At 40.8% G+C, this 17,133-nt stretch overlaps 1 protein-coding gene across 4 annotated transcripts in view; it reads right to left on the bottom strand.

The window, feature by feature from the left end:
* The window catches only part of MOB2 (MOB kinase activator 2), a 156,852-nt gene that overhangs the window by 66,588 nt on the left and 73,131 nt on the right, over positions 1-17,133 (bottom strand). Inside the window, exon 1 of one of the 4 annotated variants that reach the window (XM_039538020.1) lies at positions 8,795-8,929. The exons of the other annotated variants lie outside the window; for them this stretch is intronic. Coding sequence (XP_039393954.1) covers positions 8,795-8,832 — 38 coding nt within the window. The 5' untranslated portion in view covers positions 8,833-8,929. Of the gene's footprint in view, positions 1-8,794; positions 8,930-17,133 lie in introns of those variants that run through there. 4 annotated transcript variants of the gene reach the window in all.

The raw sequence follows: 17,133 nt of genomic DNA, 5'->3' as shown, positions 1-17,133 counted from the left end.
TACACCAATAGGTAAATTAAGTACTCAGTTTTAATGGGCACTCTTCCACCTTTGGATATGCATTACCCTGGCTATAAGCCTTTCCCCTTCTCCCCACAATGCTCTCCACTGTGAAGGTTACTAGAGACGGTGTGAAGTCAACAACTGGAAATGTCAAGACTGGAATTTAGTGATAATTTTTCTCCATCGCCCTATCCTGAACCAAGCTTGAAATGGTAAGTACCTATTTGAAAATAAAACCCCAGCCCTAATCAGAGCATTTTAATTGGTTTAGATTCTGCATTAAAATATAGATGACAGCTTTCTAGAGGTTGCACCATTGCATTGTTTACATACAAAAGAAGAGTGAAAGATTTCCAGGTAAAAGTATTTGCTGGGGGTGGAGGGGGGGAAAGAATGATAAAAGGGACAGAACACATTAAGACTTGAGAATTTCTGGAATACCACGAGCTGCGGCTGTGAACCCAATTTCTGCTTCTGGAACCTTTTAAAATTAAGTATACGTTAGAGTTATTGGTAGGTTGTATACAGTTAATCATCCATTAGAAAGAATAAGCCACGTAAAATATGATCACTGATTTATAATATTCCCGAAGGATGGGAGTGAAAGCTGGGGGAGAGTGACTAAAGCCCGACAAGATTAAGCGGTCTATTAAAGAAAGATGAGTATCTTTCCATCTTGTGTCCTGATCCTTTCATTTTTGAACAGACTGTACAGTTTGCCTTTAAAACAAGTACGTTTTCCATTTAACAGACAAAAATCTTTAATTAGTGCCAGACTTTGTATAAAACAAAAGGATTACCATTCCAGACTTATGTTACAGTATAAGTCTATATTACACGCTCTGCTGATCTGAATAATTGGCTGATCAAAAGGGTATCAAAGAATATTTGATTGTTAAAAAAAATACAGAGTCCAAGTCACAATGAAGGCGGCCCAGTGTCAAATCTACATTGTCAAACAGTTTTGTTAATACCACACTACAATTTGCAGAGCAAGTCCTAGTGAAATCTCATCCTTAGGGGCATGAAGTTTACATGTCAGATATTGGAAGGGGATGTTAACCACTTCTGGGTTATGGTAGCTGCCCATTTCTCAAGTACACAAGCAATGCCAATACACTGTGGAAACATTCCAAACTATGAACAAGAAACAACCCTTCAGTAGTGTGACTGTCTGCAGTCATCCTACCACAATCCCAAACGGAGTGCACTTTGTTCATGATTTAGCTGGTCAGTTTCCTAATCCAGACTTCCATCCCCATGGCACCAAACCTCTTCCCACTGGCTCCCTTAACTCATTCTAAAAGGCCTCACTCCTGGCTTCAGATACCCTTATGGCCCCTGAAGACTCCTTTTGCTATAACCCAGTCAATAATAATCATACCTAGCAACACTTATGATTATGAGGTAAGCGGTAGCTTCTAAACCTTCTCTGGAGGGATTTACTTCAGCCAATTCGATTTGGTGAAGTGTTAAGATGCCATTCAATCAGGCCAGAGCCAATGTGGGCTATACCCAAGTTTATAAATACACATCCAGTGTTTTTAGCCAACAGCTAAATAAACGTGGCTTGAGTAAGCAAGTCCAGGTGTCTGTACTGATTTGCGGTCTTTGGCTACTCCAACATCACAAAATCACGTGAACCGGGAAGAAAACAATCATCCAGAAAACAGTTTCATCCACCTGAGATAGATCATGAATTTAAGGCTAAGATTTAGTCACGAATATTTTTAGTAAAAGTTATGGACAGGTCATGGGCAATAAAGAAAAATTCACAGAAGCCTATGGGGGAAATCAGAGATGTGGGGTCCCCCCCATGGCAGCCAGGAGCTGCTTGGCTCAGGGCTCCTCGCCACCCACAGGCTGAAGTCATGGAGGTCTCTGGAAGTCTCAGATTCTGTGACCTCTTTGACAAAATCATAGCCTTAATCATGATAGGTTTAAAGAATCTCAGGTGGTTGTCAACTATACACACACACAGTCTACAGCCTATGTAGTAAATATTATAATCATGGGTAGAGCCGTGCCTTGGGTATGGTGAATCGGGGCGACTGCTTTGGGCCCTTCACTTTGGGGGGGCCCCCGCAGGCCAGTGCGATTGGCCGGCACAGTCAGTCCTGGAAGTGACAGATTCATCACTTCTGCCCCGGGCTCCGCAACCACCTAGGGATGGCCCCCGTCATGGGGCAGTACCAGGATACATAATAGCAGTGTGTGGGTGGCGGTGGTGGGGGTCAGTTGCTGGATTTCAGAGCTCACTTTAGCACAAAACATGCAATTCTTCCAAACCATAATTCTCCTCTCCATGCTAACGTTCCCCATTTTCTTGCTGTGGCCTGAGGCACACCTTTCTTTCCTTAAGCAAACACACATACCCCTCCAACTCAAAATCCCTTTAGAATTTTGTGCACATGTTCACACACTGAATAATCTGCAACAACACGGCTCTTTTCACCTAACTGGGAGGCAAGGAAAGTTAGCGATACAGAAAAAATTCCAATTTTTCGGAAAAGGAAGCTTCACTGTGCTGGGAAAAATGATGCTAGGATCATTTAGGCAGATTTCACTGAGCCCTACTCTGCAATCAGAGTTTCTTCAAACTGATTTGGATGTATATGCACAACTGCCCGATTCTACTTAAACACACTTAACCCTGGATCTAAAACTGCTCTGTTCGAAAAGCATTTTAGTGCCAGCTAAGCAGCATTATGTACAACCTACACCATTCATTTGTAATTGGACTATAATGAGTTGAGGTCACAATTAGCTACTGTACTGAATATAGAAGAGCACTTCCTCAAACCTCTGCTAACTCCAGCCCATTAATAAGTAAGTATGAAATGGGCACAAATGGCCATCGCTGATCAGGAAACAAACAACGTTCCCTTCAGATTGAGTCACTCAACACAGTGAGCAGTGCTGGCATTGTACCTTAGCTTATGTTTTTTTGCCATTAAAACCACTTCCTTTAAAAAAGTCTTCAAAAAAAGTTTCCTCGTATAGGGAAATGTCTACAGTAGTCACGTGCATTGTCACCCTTAGTTCTGACCTTCAAAGCAGGGTCTAGATGAGATTAATTTTGGGGGCCAACAAAAATGTTTATATCCGCAGAAGGACTCAGTTAATCACAAATTACTCTTAACCATTCCCTCTTCTTTGCCCTACTCCCAAAAAGCAGTGCATTGCCTCTAAGTTTCTGATTTGTAACTAAAGGCTCTTGATTATGCAAGTTCAACTCTTAGCCCTTTCCAACAAGGCATCACAGCGTAGAATGTCATTTCCATAGAAATATCAACAGGCTCCCAATGCACTCATTCTTGTAATGAGCCACAATTCCTAGATTAAGAACAGGAGTACTTGTGGCACCTTAGAGACCAACAAATTTATCTGTTCTTTTTGCGAATACAGACTAACACGGCTGCTACTCTGAATTCCTGGATTGTTAAACAACAAGCGCTTCAGGAAAAAAAAGTTTAAACCAAGCAGAAACTCAGCAAGACAGGTAGAGAAGTGACAACTTAGCTGCATACCACGGAATGGAAAAATACATAAGCAAAGCCATTGCTTTGTTTAGCTGCTTGTGGCTCATACTGGCTTACAGACACGTCTTCTGAAAGCATCCACCAACGATCAGAGATCTCTGACCACATACTGTATTGAAAGGCGCAAACAAGCATTTCCAAACACAAGAGAAATCAAAGTGGTCTTGCAGAATATAGCGCTGGAGAGAGAAAATAAAGCAGCTCTGATGTCTCAGCTGTTTGAATTTACAACAAAGAGAGTTGACACAGCAGGCTGAATAAAGAGAGATTTTTCAAGAGAGTAAAATATATGTTAATCAGCAACTGAGGTGCTAATTGACTGGTTCACCACAAACACTGCATTTTCAAGGCTGCATCCTGCCTGCCCTCTCAATGCAGCATCGCCCTGCATTCCTTTTCCTCTTACCGGGGCTTGTAATACAAACCAACCAGCATTAACTTAGCAGCAAGTCATCAAACCTGGGACCTACTGAAAATAAAACTGTCATAACTAAATACTGGATAGCTCAGTGGTTTGAGCATTGGCCTGCTAAACCCAGGGTTGTGAGTTCAATCCTTGAGGAGGCCACTTAGGGATCTGGGGCAAAAATTGGTCCTGCTAGTGAAGGCAGGGGGCTGGACTCGATGACCTTTCAAGGTCCCTTCCAGTTCTAGGAGATAGGTAATAACTGGAGATATATACCAATTACCTTTTTTTTAGTACAATGATCCAATTGCACAAGACAGATTAGAAGTTCAGCGCTCCTATAACGGACAGAGAAAGCCCACAAGCTCTTGCACCTTCACTACAGAAAAACAATGGAAAGTTCCCTTCTGTGATATATTTTTTTTTCCATTTCTTCACCTTGTATCATCTATGTCTGCCTTAAAGTATAGGCCATATAATGTACTGTAAGATTTTCATTGCCATGAGTTTTGGATGACCACCACACATGAATTGCAGAGTGCACTGTTTACACAAGCCCTAAGACTCTGCACAGTTTTCGTATCTTTGTAACCATGTCAGTTTAAAAATGGACATAGCCCACATCTACACTGCAAACTTTTCTCCAAACAGCTATGCTGGTCAGGGATGTGATGAGGCAGATAAACACAGCTGTGCCAGCAAAAGCCCCTACCATAGACACAGCTTAAGCCAGCAAAACTGTTTTTGCTGATACAGCTTTTTGCCCTGCAGCCGGGGAGGGGGAGGTCGGCGCGGGGGATACGCCTGTCATATGCAAGACCAGCAAAAGCACATATTTCCTGGTATAAACTGTGTCCACACCACTGGAAGCTCTTTGCCAGCACAGTACTGTAGAGCTATATCAGTAAAGTATTTCAAGTGTAGACTAGTTAAAAGGGTACTACCCCATAGCGTGGAGAGTTATACTGGCACCTTTATAGACAGTGGTACAAAAAAAGTGCGTAGACCAGCCCTTAATGATTTAAGGACACCAGTGACCAAGCAAGCCCAACACACCATTATTTTCAGAGTATATGTTCACTCTTGGTGGGTCGGGAGTCATTTTTCCCAGCATCCATGCCTGGTCTTACATCCTGCTATAATTAAACAATACACATGGAGGAAGGAGAGGCAGAATAAAGAAAGCTAGAGATTTCCCAGGCCTCTTGTGCAAGAAGAAAGGTGCTGACTAGTATGGAGAGGGTATCAGGGAAAAGAGATACTGAAAAACACAGAACTTGCAAACAGAGTAAGTTAATGCACTTGTGCATTTTTCATTGCCAGTAAGTACAACACTAAGCAAATAAAAAAAGCAGAGTTCGGATGACCTCAAAAGCACATAATTTGTAAAAGGAAAATATGCAATGCAAAGAAATATGGGCAACATATTGCAAACCAGCATTTCAGCAGCAAAGCTGACTTCACAGAAGTGCCAAGAAGATGCTGGCAGCTAAGGTTCTGCTTCATTCTTGCCAGAATTCAGGCAAGCATCCTCAGGAAGGATCCTTTGACAAATTCACTGAACTAGACTGCATTGCCTACATAAAGATCTGCCCTCCCATTGCTCATAACCCCAATTTTACTTTTTACAAACACACACACAGGTCCACAACACTCCTATAATACCAGTTCAGTGAAAACCCTAGGACAGGGGTCTGCAACCTTTCAGAAGTGCTGTGCTGAGTCTTCATTTATTCACTCTAATTTAAGGTTTCGCGTGCCAGTAATATATTTTAACATTTTTAGAAAGTCTCTTTCTATAAGTTTATAATATATAACTCAACTATTGTTGTATGTAAAGCAAATAAGGTTTTTTAAATGTTTAAGAAGCTTAATTTAAAATCAAATTAAAATGCAGAGCCCCCCGGACCAGTGGCCAGGACCCAGGACCGGGCAGTGCGAGTGCCACTGAAAAATCAGCTTGCGTGCCACCTTCGGCACGCATGCCATAGGTTGCCTACCCCTGCCCTAGACCTTGTATTTATATGCAAGCTTATGGTTACTTAGGAGAGATTCTTGTTCACAGCTATGGTTCTGCCCTCAATTAATGACAAAGAGCAGCAGGATATGTGAGAAGTCTGGAGGGAGCAGGAGCTATAATTTAACTACATTATATTTAATAGCATTCAGAAGTCTTATTCCAGGCACTTCAACCAAATAATTCTTCCGTCAACCTAGCTACTGCGTCCTGAGGGGGTAGATCAACTACAACAACAGAAAAATCCCTTTTGCTGCTGTAGCATCCATTGTGTAGACCAGGCCTCTATTTTACTACACCTCCATGTTTTTAGACAGCTTAAGATGGTTTGTATGAAATTCCTAAAGAGATATTAAAAACCTTTCACCTCTAATAAGAGGCAGTGAAGGATAGAAAAGATGGGACAAGTTGTATTTTAACTTGTGTTAGCCGATCGAGTTAAGCCAGCCCCAACCATCCATAGCATGAGACAAGTTCCCAAGTTGATTCAAACCTGGATTTGAAGTTTCAGCACGAAAAGATACCACGGTCAGCCAGTAGTGCCTAGATTTCCAGGATGATATAAAGCTCACGCAACAGTACAATGACATGTCACTTAACGCAGTGTTCCCTCCTAAAGTCAAATCTCCACTGCCCATGCCTCAGACCAATTGAGAGATGACATTAACTAAATATGTATCATCAAGGCATGGAAATTTTGGTTCAGCTGTTGGAGAAGAGGGAATAAGGTTACGATGTAGTATTTATATAGGTCTTTGGATGTTTGTTGATTAGAATTTTAACATTAAGAATTGCTGTACCAACACTCATCAACTTCATTCATTCATTAAAAAAATTAAAAGAAAGCCAAAGTGAAAAGAATTACTATGTTATACACAAGAAAAACTCTGCCTTGTGACTTGTGAAGACAGAAATGGGTTGAACAAGTATCTGTCTACCTTCTTAGCACTGAACAATAAGATCTAGAATTTGATTAACAAATCATATTAACTGCATCTTGAGCAGCTGTAGCAGAGTTTAATGCAGTCTATTATTTACTGCTAACGAACAAGTTGGCATACGCAAATAAATATCTGGGGATCAGGCAGTAATGAAGTTAGAGGTGAAGAAACAGCTATTCTCCCCTTTGGAATGTTATATTTAAGTGAAATCTGATGCACTTTTGAAGTTTATAGTCCAAATGGAAAGATTTGTGGGTATTTCTGATTAAAACAGAATGTATGTGACTTAGCATACAGGTCAAATCTTAACAGTAAACTACTCCACAGAAGTCAGCATCTGCTCACTAAATTCAGACACTGTTGCAAGTTATGCTTATTATATTTTTAAAACAAAATTATCTGTACAAAACATTTTAGGGTACAGTATATACAGGAAACTACAACTAAACTGTATTTTTGTTTTAAGGTTAACGTTTCAACACAATTCAAGCCATCCCCACCCCAGTACATGATATACACAGTATTTTATTTCATTTTAACCCACAGCGATTGAGCTATTCATTATGAAAATTAAGTATCTATTTCAATGTCTAGATTTAAAGAAATCAACTGTTAATTCACATTATAACAGTTATACTTCACAACCATACGAACATTTCATTCATTCAGTTTTACACCATCCTGGGTACTCCCAGTCAATCAGGATATTTTGAGTTGGGTGATGGAACTGCAGATTGTTGGGGTTATCTTTGAACATACTGAATACTTTTGGATACTCTCATCTGGCTGAACAAGTCCCCCTTGTAGTTACAAAACATGCAACACTCTGTGCACCAAGTTGAAAACAAACAGATATGTCAGTGTACTAGGTACTACCTGCTGTTTGCAGTCATTTGACATAGTAGCCTCAATTAATCTTTTTTTAAAAAAAGTAATTTTTCAAAAAGCCCTAATTTACCATATCACATTCCAGCATGCTGACCGTTACAGTTTGCCTTCCAAAGCAGCCTAAAGCATGGGTCTGACAATGCACCTGACAAATAGAACATAGCTTTTCAAACTAAAGCGTACAAAGATCAGGAGCAAATCTTTCTGCTAACACACTAGAAGTGTTAGATGAACACTAAAATGATATTTTCTTTAAAGATCTGTTTCCTTTACATGGTATTATTTCCCAGACCTGAAGAGCTCTGTGTAGATAGAAACATTGTCTTTCGCACCAACAGAAGTTGGTCCAAAAAAAGATTTTACCTCACCCACCTTGTCTCTCTAACATCCCTTGTTTTTGTGAGTCTTCCACACATCAATAGGGGAAAGATGTTTTTTGTTTGTTTGAAACAGAAAAATATTTTTTTAAAAACACAGATTTGACAGGGCAACTCAGGCAGTTTGAAGTATCTGAAGCTCTAACTTTGCTTGTTAGCAAACAGCACTTATTTGCTGCAAAAAAAAGGTTAAACTTTTCAAATGATACTTTCTCTAATGGGAACATTGTCAACTTGCAATTTAGTCTAAAAACTGAATTTAATCTCATAACTAACAAAGAGCCAAAAAATTAAACTTCATCCATTCCCCAAAGAGAAAGACTTCTTAAAGCTTCATACCTTTAACTGAGCAGCTTCCTTCAACCCTCAGAGTCACTCCCCCACCCCACTTCTAGATGTACACACTTTAAAACAAAGCTGACTAAAAATGCTAAATAAAATTTAACCAAGCTGCATGCTATATATTCTGACATCCACCTTTTTTTAAAATAAAAAAAAAAGGTAACTGATTTTTGTTGCAGTTTTACATGTCCTATCACCAGAAAAAAAGGTTTTGATTTTTGAGCAGATTTAATGGCAAAGAGTCAAAGGAGTAAATATGTATGTAATGTACTTCTTACCTGCTCAGTGTGTATGACCCATTCCTCTTAAGTCTCATGCTTGTGGATAGGAATCTTAGGAAAAAATCCAGAATGATGGTTTGTCCTCTGTTTAGCAAGAACAGAGGCACCTGTTTGTTGGTAGGTCTTTCTTTTGTTAATCAAGGGATCTCTTTCCTGTTTCTCTGAGTCATCAATTGGGAACAATGAGAAATAGCCAACAGAGCCAATTAGCAGGAAGCGCAGAGGAAGTCAGCCCAGGCAAACAAGAGCCTTGAAGTGTAAAATACCTCACCCCTCCCTGAAAAATCACAAAGCCTGGCTTTCCAAAGAGAAGCAGAAATTTGACAATTGGATAGGAAGATTAAAGAGTTGAATGGTACTCCACCTGACACAAATGTCAAGGGAAAAATCTTGTGGAATAACGTAGTTTATTAGTGGGGTTTCTCTTCTTCCAGTTAGTCTGAACAGCTTCAGATATTCCCTCTTCCTATGACTTATTACTCAAATATTCATCACAACCTCAAAAATACAAGATAATTCAGCAACAAGCCACAGTAATAATGTCCATGTTCCTTTAAAGTCATAAAAAAAAAATCAAGCTGAAGACAGCTGTGTGGAGGGGGACACAACTACAAAATCTTTTTAAAGGTTTATTTTTTGTAGGAGGCAAGTTTGAAACACGCAGCTCTGAAGTCACACTTGCACACTGCAGAGAAAATTATCTTCCAGCAACCCTGTCCTGGGCAATCTGCCCTGCATAAATCACAGGATCTACAGTGTCTCCGATTAGGCTGCTTTGCTTCCTTTCCTGTTCAACCCACCCTTCTGTGGTAGCTGTGAACTACAGAGCTGCCCCGTGTGACTCCTGGAATAGTATCAGTTACATACATTGAAAATAAATTTCTCTAGATATTTGTTATTTTACCACCCATGAAGGGAGCAAGATGTTATGACACAAATGGTGAAAGTGACATGTTTTCCCCACAAATACTGTAAGCTTGGAAAATATTTTGTACTAAATAGCGAAGAACGAACTACTGGAACCCTTTTAATTTCGTCATTACAGCTAGAAAACTGCACACATATGTGGGAGGGTGGAATATTTATTCTCTTTGGGGAGAGACCTGGAATAGTTTTGCCACTTGAGAGGTTTCTCAAACTCATTAACATTAAAAATATATCTCAGCTGTGTAGAGCTCAAAAGCACGTCTCTTTTTCCATCAGAAGTTGGTCTAGTAAAAGACATTACCCCCTACTCTTGTCTCTCTCAGTATTACAAAAATCGCATTTCATAATTCACTTAATGAGAATCACCAGATGACAACGTGTGTATATGCAGACACAGGGCAGAGCCTCACCACAGTCACAAGGTAGGTGGTTCCACCCAATAACCTCATACCTTAAATGTGCAAGGGTACCTATACCCTGCCATCTAAGCCTGGAGTTAGTAAAACTCTAGTTAGCAGACTCTGCGTTTGTTAACCTGGGGCTGATTTGTCCGCATTCATTTGTAACCCCAGATTAGGAATTGTTGAATCCTGGATCCCAACCCTGGGTTCCAGCATCGACACAGTATTATGTGGGCCCAAGACCAACCACTCATTTCCCAGAGTTCCTAGCCCTACAAAAAATGTGGCTGCTCTAGCCCTTTTGTGGTGCACTATGGGAAAACTTGACTGTCCAGAGGACAAAGTCAACCCACAGGATTAGAGAATATTTTTGGCAGACTCCCAGGGTACAAATCAAGTGGGGCTGCATCTACCCTGCAAAACAATAGGGCTAGAGGCTGGGATCCCAGCTTGACTTAGGCTTGGACTCTCTACCCCTGTGGAGTCCTGGGACCTTGGGTTAGCATGATGTATGTGCAGACAGAAGAGGGGTTAGGCTTGAGCCTGAGTTTAAACCCTGGGTTTATACTGCAGTGTAGACATAAGAGGAGTGGGCAAGACTGTGTAACGAGCAGGAGTGTCAGCTCAGTGGTGTTTGTCACTGCATGAGGAATTTCCTCTTGCATAAATGTTAGTGCAAAAACTTCAGATTAAAAAATCACATGCAAGTTATGGTGGAGAAGAGGAGATACATAAGGGGCATTAACTGTTTTACTTTACAGATACTGTTTTCCTTTCTCTCGTTCCCTCCTCTGCCTTGACATATCAAATGTTCTGTTGTGCTATAAGTCTAAATTGATCAGATGTACACACTTTATACAGTGGCCACCTGTTTTAACTGACTCAAGTCAGCTGTTTTAAATAATAAAAACTTGTGATGGTGAAAGTATGTACAGAACTATGGTAAGAGGATGACAACATTTTGCACTTAAAATCCAAATTAACTCTAATAGATTTGAAAACAAATGGAAATTGGCAGATTAAATCATTGTACTGTTTATAGAAATAAATTAGCTCCATTTCACTCTACCGCACTAATCATCGTAGAAAATGTACACAAAAGAATACTCTAACGAATAGAGGCTACTGTAACTTTTTAATGGAAATTTCTTAAATGCTGTATGCCAGCATTTCTCAAACTGAGGTCTTTGGACCTGGGGGTCCACAAGAGTATTCCGGGGATCTGCAGGCCCTGCTGATCGATTCCTCCCCTTCCCTCCCAGCATCTACTGCATACTGGGGAACAGCTGCAGGAGGTGCTGGAAGAGGAGCGGGGATGGAGCACGCTCGGGGGGAAGAGGCAGAAAAAGATGGGGCAGGGGTGGAGAAGAGGCGGGAAGAGGTGGGATGAGAGTGGAGCCTTGAGGGAAGGGCTTGGGGTTGAGTGGGGGGGACTTGGGAGTCCGCCAAAAATTTTAAACCAAAATGGGGGTCCTTGGGTTGCTAACGTATGAGAACCGCTGCTGTATGCCAATACCTCCATGGCACTGTGGTTGACACTTAGCACACCAAACGCTTTTAGAGGAGCACTTACTGAACTATTACTACACTTCAATTGTATTTCACTGAAGGAAATTTCCTAACAACAAAACCAGTCAGGTACTAAAGCAGCAAGATCTATTTAAAGGAGCAGTTATGAAATTAAAAGGTCAGTACTATGGGGTACAATCTCCCTATCCTCCCAAGTCACACGCGAGTCTAGATATGTTCCCCCTACATGGGGTATGGTATCTGTTCTGATGACCAGCTTTTCTGAATCTGACATCAGGTAGCTGTTGATATCAAGAATGAATTTAGGCTTGTCTACACTGGCATTTTACAGCACTGCAACTTCTCACTCAGCGGTGTGAAAAAAACACACCCCTGAGCGCAGCAAGTTTCAGCGCTGTAAAGCGCCAGGGTAGATAGTGGAGGTGGGGTTTTTTAGCGCTCTCCCAGTACTCTGCCAAGACTACACAAGCCACGTTAAAGCGCTGCTGCAGCAGTGCTTTAGCATTGCCAGTGTAGACTAGCCCCAAGAAATAAAAAACACTGGTTCTGAGCCAAGATCTTCATATACCAATTTGCTGCAATTGTTGGCTGGAAGCGAAGTGAGAACTTTGCCAGGTATCCACACATCAGACCACCTAGCCCAGAAGGTGATTGAGACACTCTTGAGAGGTGTACTAAGGTTTGGCTAATCAGACACCATCTCAGTAAGTATCTTTTGAAACAAAGGGTGATAACTTTGATGCTGGAGTTTGAGGACTGTAATAGTCAGTTCCCTTGTTCACTCAAAACCATGTTTCTGAAGGTTTTTAATGACTGTTGATGGGCCCCGTGCAACACAAAAAGGTTGTCAAGGTTTTTTATATTCAGATTCAGCATGGTGCATGTACACACACAAGGTTTGGCATTTCATTTTCTAAAGACATAAGTATCTATGAAGTTATACTCTCATTTGTGCTTAAAGGATTAAGTTTAGTTGAGTCTCTGCGGTATCTTGCAGAAAGCTTGAGTTTTAGAGATGTCCCCTTTTTAGAGAGGTTTTAAGACTGTGTGTTGTTCCTCTCACAGCTGATTCTGAGCAATATCCTTCACCAGTCTCTGGTCCAAACCCCTGAGAGAATGAGAGAGAAGGGTGGGAAACATGTTACTAGAGAGACTGAAAGGACACCTTGCAGGTATGTATCCTGTTGGTCTCCCTAAGGAAAAGGGTAGCCACTTTCTGACCTACTGTGGGATCTCCCTGGAATCTGGAAGTGGAAAGGTAGGTCAGTCTTCCTCCCAAGGAAGGGGATGTTAAATAATATTACACCACGCCCCCTGCTCCTGAGTCCAAGGTGAGTGAGGACTGAACACAAAGGCTGATGAGTGAGCTTCAACCATTGGAGACAAGTGACTCACTAGCATCAGAAAAGTCATAGGAGCTGATGCTTTTCATGACTGTTGAGGACTTGCAAATTTAAAAAAAGCTTGCAGGAAGAGGGATGTTTTGTGGCGCTCTCTATAATCTTAACATGGATCTTGCCTATATGCTAGCTGGGAGCAGGAATTTTTTTCCTTTGGATTGCTACAAGTGAACTTTGCCTGCCATCAAGATTCGGTGAATGGAGTTTCCACGTGGCCTGCTCTACCATCTCAGTATAGGCCTCAGTGTCACACTCTATGGCAGGCATTTACACTGTGATCCACTTAACTGTCTTGGCACAGACCTTTGCCCACATCCAAGCTGAAAGCTGGTTTCCTGCAGTCTGCTGTCTGCCAGCCATTTGAGGAGGAAAGATGAGTTAATGATGTCCTTCAGACCTGCCTCAAAGCCCACAGGTTCCCCCCCCTCCCCCTTTTAGTTCTCCTTCACAGTTTTTCCTCCTCAAAATGGCTAAGGAAGAAACTGAGACAATTTACTTAATCTTTCAAAAAAAAATGCTGTGAAAGCTCTGCTATAAAGTATGACCTGGAGTTTGCTGCGTGTGCCACCTCAAGGCAGAGAAAGCTAGGAAGTCCCTCCTGATGTGCAGTCCTAAGCCCAGGCTCAGAGCAAAGATCTGGTCCTCCGCCAGCTGTCATGACGACAGGAAACACCTCACTCAGAAGAGTGACATGGAGAGGACTGAGAACTGACTAAACACTGAACATATGACCAATCAGAGATAATGAGAGGCCTGAAGGGTTTTGGGTGCATGCTAATTTGCACCAGCATTAAAAATACATGAAATTGGAGGTGACTTTAGTTCTGATGATTACTGATCCATTTGATGGCAATTAAAATCCACTGTACCATACTATAACATGTTGGAGAAAGATCAGAAAGGTTTACCCCCAAATGGACATTTTTTAGCTGTTCATTAACTTCTCTATGGATGCACATCTAAATTAAGCTACCCACTCATTTTTATGAACCTTTTGTTTTTACTAGCTATCTCACTACTTTAAAAATAAGTTTTAGCATTCCATTGCAGCAACCAGCTGCTGGCGATTCCAAACTCTACTCCTGCTGAAACCTACCAATGCTCTTTTCTCTTTCACACCCTTCGCCTGTGGTCTTTTGGGGATTACAGAAGCACAAGGATATGCGTTCTTTAATATCTCCATCTGAAAGCTATTATAGGAGACCAGCAGCTAAATATAAAATGCCCAATCAGAATCAGAGCTAACCACATTGATGCTGAGGTCCCTGAGTACTATCAAGGTTAAAAGTACCTGCCACAAAAAACAAGACCCCAGCGGTCAGTATAACAGTTTTAAAAATTAACGGGCTCTGCTAGTCCACTCTTGGTACATGAAGGAGATGTTGCTTCAGTTTTCAGAGCTAAGTGTTCTTTACCAGATTAGTTAAGAAATATCATCCTGTAGATCTGGTGTCTGGACTGGTATAGAAGATAAAAGATAAAGTTTTGCATCCATGTTTCAGGAGGGTCATCATGGCTGTGAAAGCCATTATGTGACATGCCCGATATAAAATAGACCACAAAGAGTATATTCAGAATCTTATTTATCCACACTACTTTTAAAGAGGAGAACTTTTTAAACTAAATACAATGGGCATTCCTGATTGAAGGCAAAGGTGCCATCAACACTGAAAAGCTTACTGCAAGTGCTTCAGAATAAGCAAGAATAGTGTCCAATGAAGCAAAGGAACTAAAATAATACAGAGTGCTCTGCCTGGAAATAGAAAAGGGTGTGTCCACACTACACCAGGGATAAAATCCACTATTTTATAAATTTAGAAGAAAACCACACAAGAACTTCTCATTTCAGAGCTTAACTCAAACAAAACTAGGTTTAACAGCCTTTTATCATTTGCCTAATCATTCTTAACATCAGCCCAAGCACAGGAAAGAACTAGTTTTCAACATGTACAAAAAAAAAATCTGCTTCGATCCCACACTTTTTGCAGCATACTGAGGATATATGTTTGTGAGTTAATGAACATGGGAAGCACTCTTTTTTGGAGGGAATGTCATGAACAGTTAAATAATGCAAAATTTAATGTCAGAGTTGAAGCATACTTAACGTTGCTTGGAATAGGCTGACTTTGATTGCAGCTTTATACCTAAAAGCACACAACAAGCAGCTAGGTGGACTTGAACACAGGTTCTACCTTGCTGAAAAGAGGCTACACAGAGTTAACACAAGACATTAAAGAGAATATTTCACATTTGTGGGCTAGATGTGAAAAAAGTTACTGGTTTCAGAGTGGTAGCTGTGTTAGTCTGTATCAGGAAAAACAACGCACCTTAGAGACTAACAAATGTATTTGGGTATAAGCTTTTGTGGGATAGAACCCACTTCATCAGATGCATGGAGTGGAAAATACAGGAGCAGGTATAAATACATGAGAAGATGGGAGTTGCCTTACCAAGTGTGAGGTCAGTCTAACGAAATAATTCAATTAACAGTAGGATACCAAGGGAGGAAAAATAACTTTTGTAGTGGTAATAAGAGTGGCCCATTTCAAACAGTTGACAAGAAGGTGAGAGTAACAGTAGGGGGAAATTAGTATGGGGGAAATTTACTGTGCTTCACAAAGACTGGTGATATCATTGGCCATGTTAACAGTAGCTTACGTACATATCTGTAATAAGTAGCTGAAAATTAAATGCATGAAGACACCTATTCAGATCAGCACCCAAGATCCTGACTAAGGAAGCATGTTCATAAAACGAAGTAAATAGAGAAAACATGGGAAGGTTGATCTTTATATTTTAATTTTGTGCAAAAGCAGCAGGTAATTTAGAGCAGGCACTGCCCCTTCAGTCCAACAACAGGAAGCAACTGTATGACTTGCCAAACTGCTCCACCCAAGTTTTCCCAGTTGGTATAAGAGTCTTTGCTGCAAAATTTAGCCGATGACACAATCCAGGAGGAGGAAAGTCTGGAAGAACTGCAGAGGGAGAGTGGGAGACAGATTTCTGAGAATGAGACTTTAGCTAAAATAAGCCAGGCCAAGACGATCAGTTAGGAAACCCTGGATGTTATATACACCCAGTAGAAAAACACTAGGAAGTTTTGGATTACACAACATTATAACTTGATCTGATTTTTTTATTATTTTTTATTTAATTTAGCTAAGTGCTCTCACTACTAGATTGGTAAAATCTGCCCAACTGTACTTCAACAAAAAAGTTTGAAACTGATATTTAAAAAAAAAAATCCAGAGCTTTCAGTAGAAATCGTACACAGATTCTCAACCCAGAGAGAGGGTGGGTCTGTGTGTGCACATTTTTTTTTTAAAACACTAGTAGTGACCCATTAGAGGGGAAAGGGAGAGAAAGATTTAAAATGTCAACAAGGAGGCTGTAATGTTGATCAAAATAAAGCTTAAATCTGAAAAAAAAGTGAGACAATGCATATGGATAATGTGTTTATTTTATAATACACTTAATGCAATACAACATACACATTAATATTAGTAGAACAATCAGTCTAGACTTTACACTTTTAACAGTCTAAAAGTAATTTAAAACATCACTTTTTAAATATATACATTAAAATGGAGGGAACCCACTCCTCTAATTCATTGCCCTTTCAAATTTGTCTTGGCTTGACAAACTTTTCACCCTCAGTGCCTTCCCCGACCCTTATTAGCCCTACTGCAGCCAGAAGAGATACTCCACTTCTTCCCTTCCTCTATCTATGGAAAGGAATTCACAACAGCCCTAGACTCAGACCTCCAACAGACCCACCACTCCTTCTTCCCTCACCCGAACAAGTGAAGAGACCAAGCGAAGGAGTCACTGAAGTGCTATTGGATAAACTATGTAGGAGACACACCTGCCTTAAAGGTTTCATATTTGGACAGATATGTTGGACAGATGAGAAGAAATTAAGCTTCCCCTAGATCAGCAAAGTGGCCCATGCGCAGCCCCCTAGTCAGGTATGCCAAAGGTGATGTGCATAGATTTTTCTGCCCCAAATGTTTGTTTGGGGAGAGGAAAAGGAGGATCAACTGTCAGCATAATTCACTGCTCAGCACAGGCAAGGTCA

Source organism: Mauremys reevesii, linkage group 4 (assembly GCF_016161935.1).
Source record: "Mauremys reevesii isolate NIE-2019 linkage group 4, ASM1616193v1, whole genome shotgun sequence".
Taxonomy (NCBI): Eukaryota; Metazoa; Chordata; order Testudines; family Geoemydidae; genus Mauremys; species Mauremys reevesii.
The sequence above is the reverse complement of the archived record's forward strand: the minus strand, read 5'-3'. Positions and strand labels throughout refer to the sequence as shown.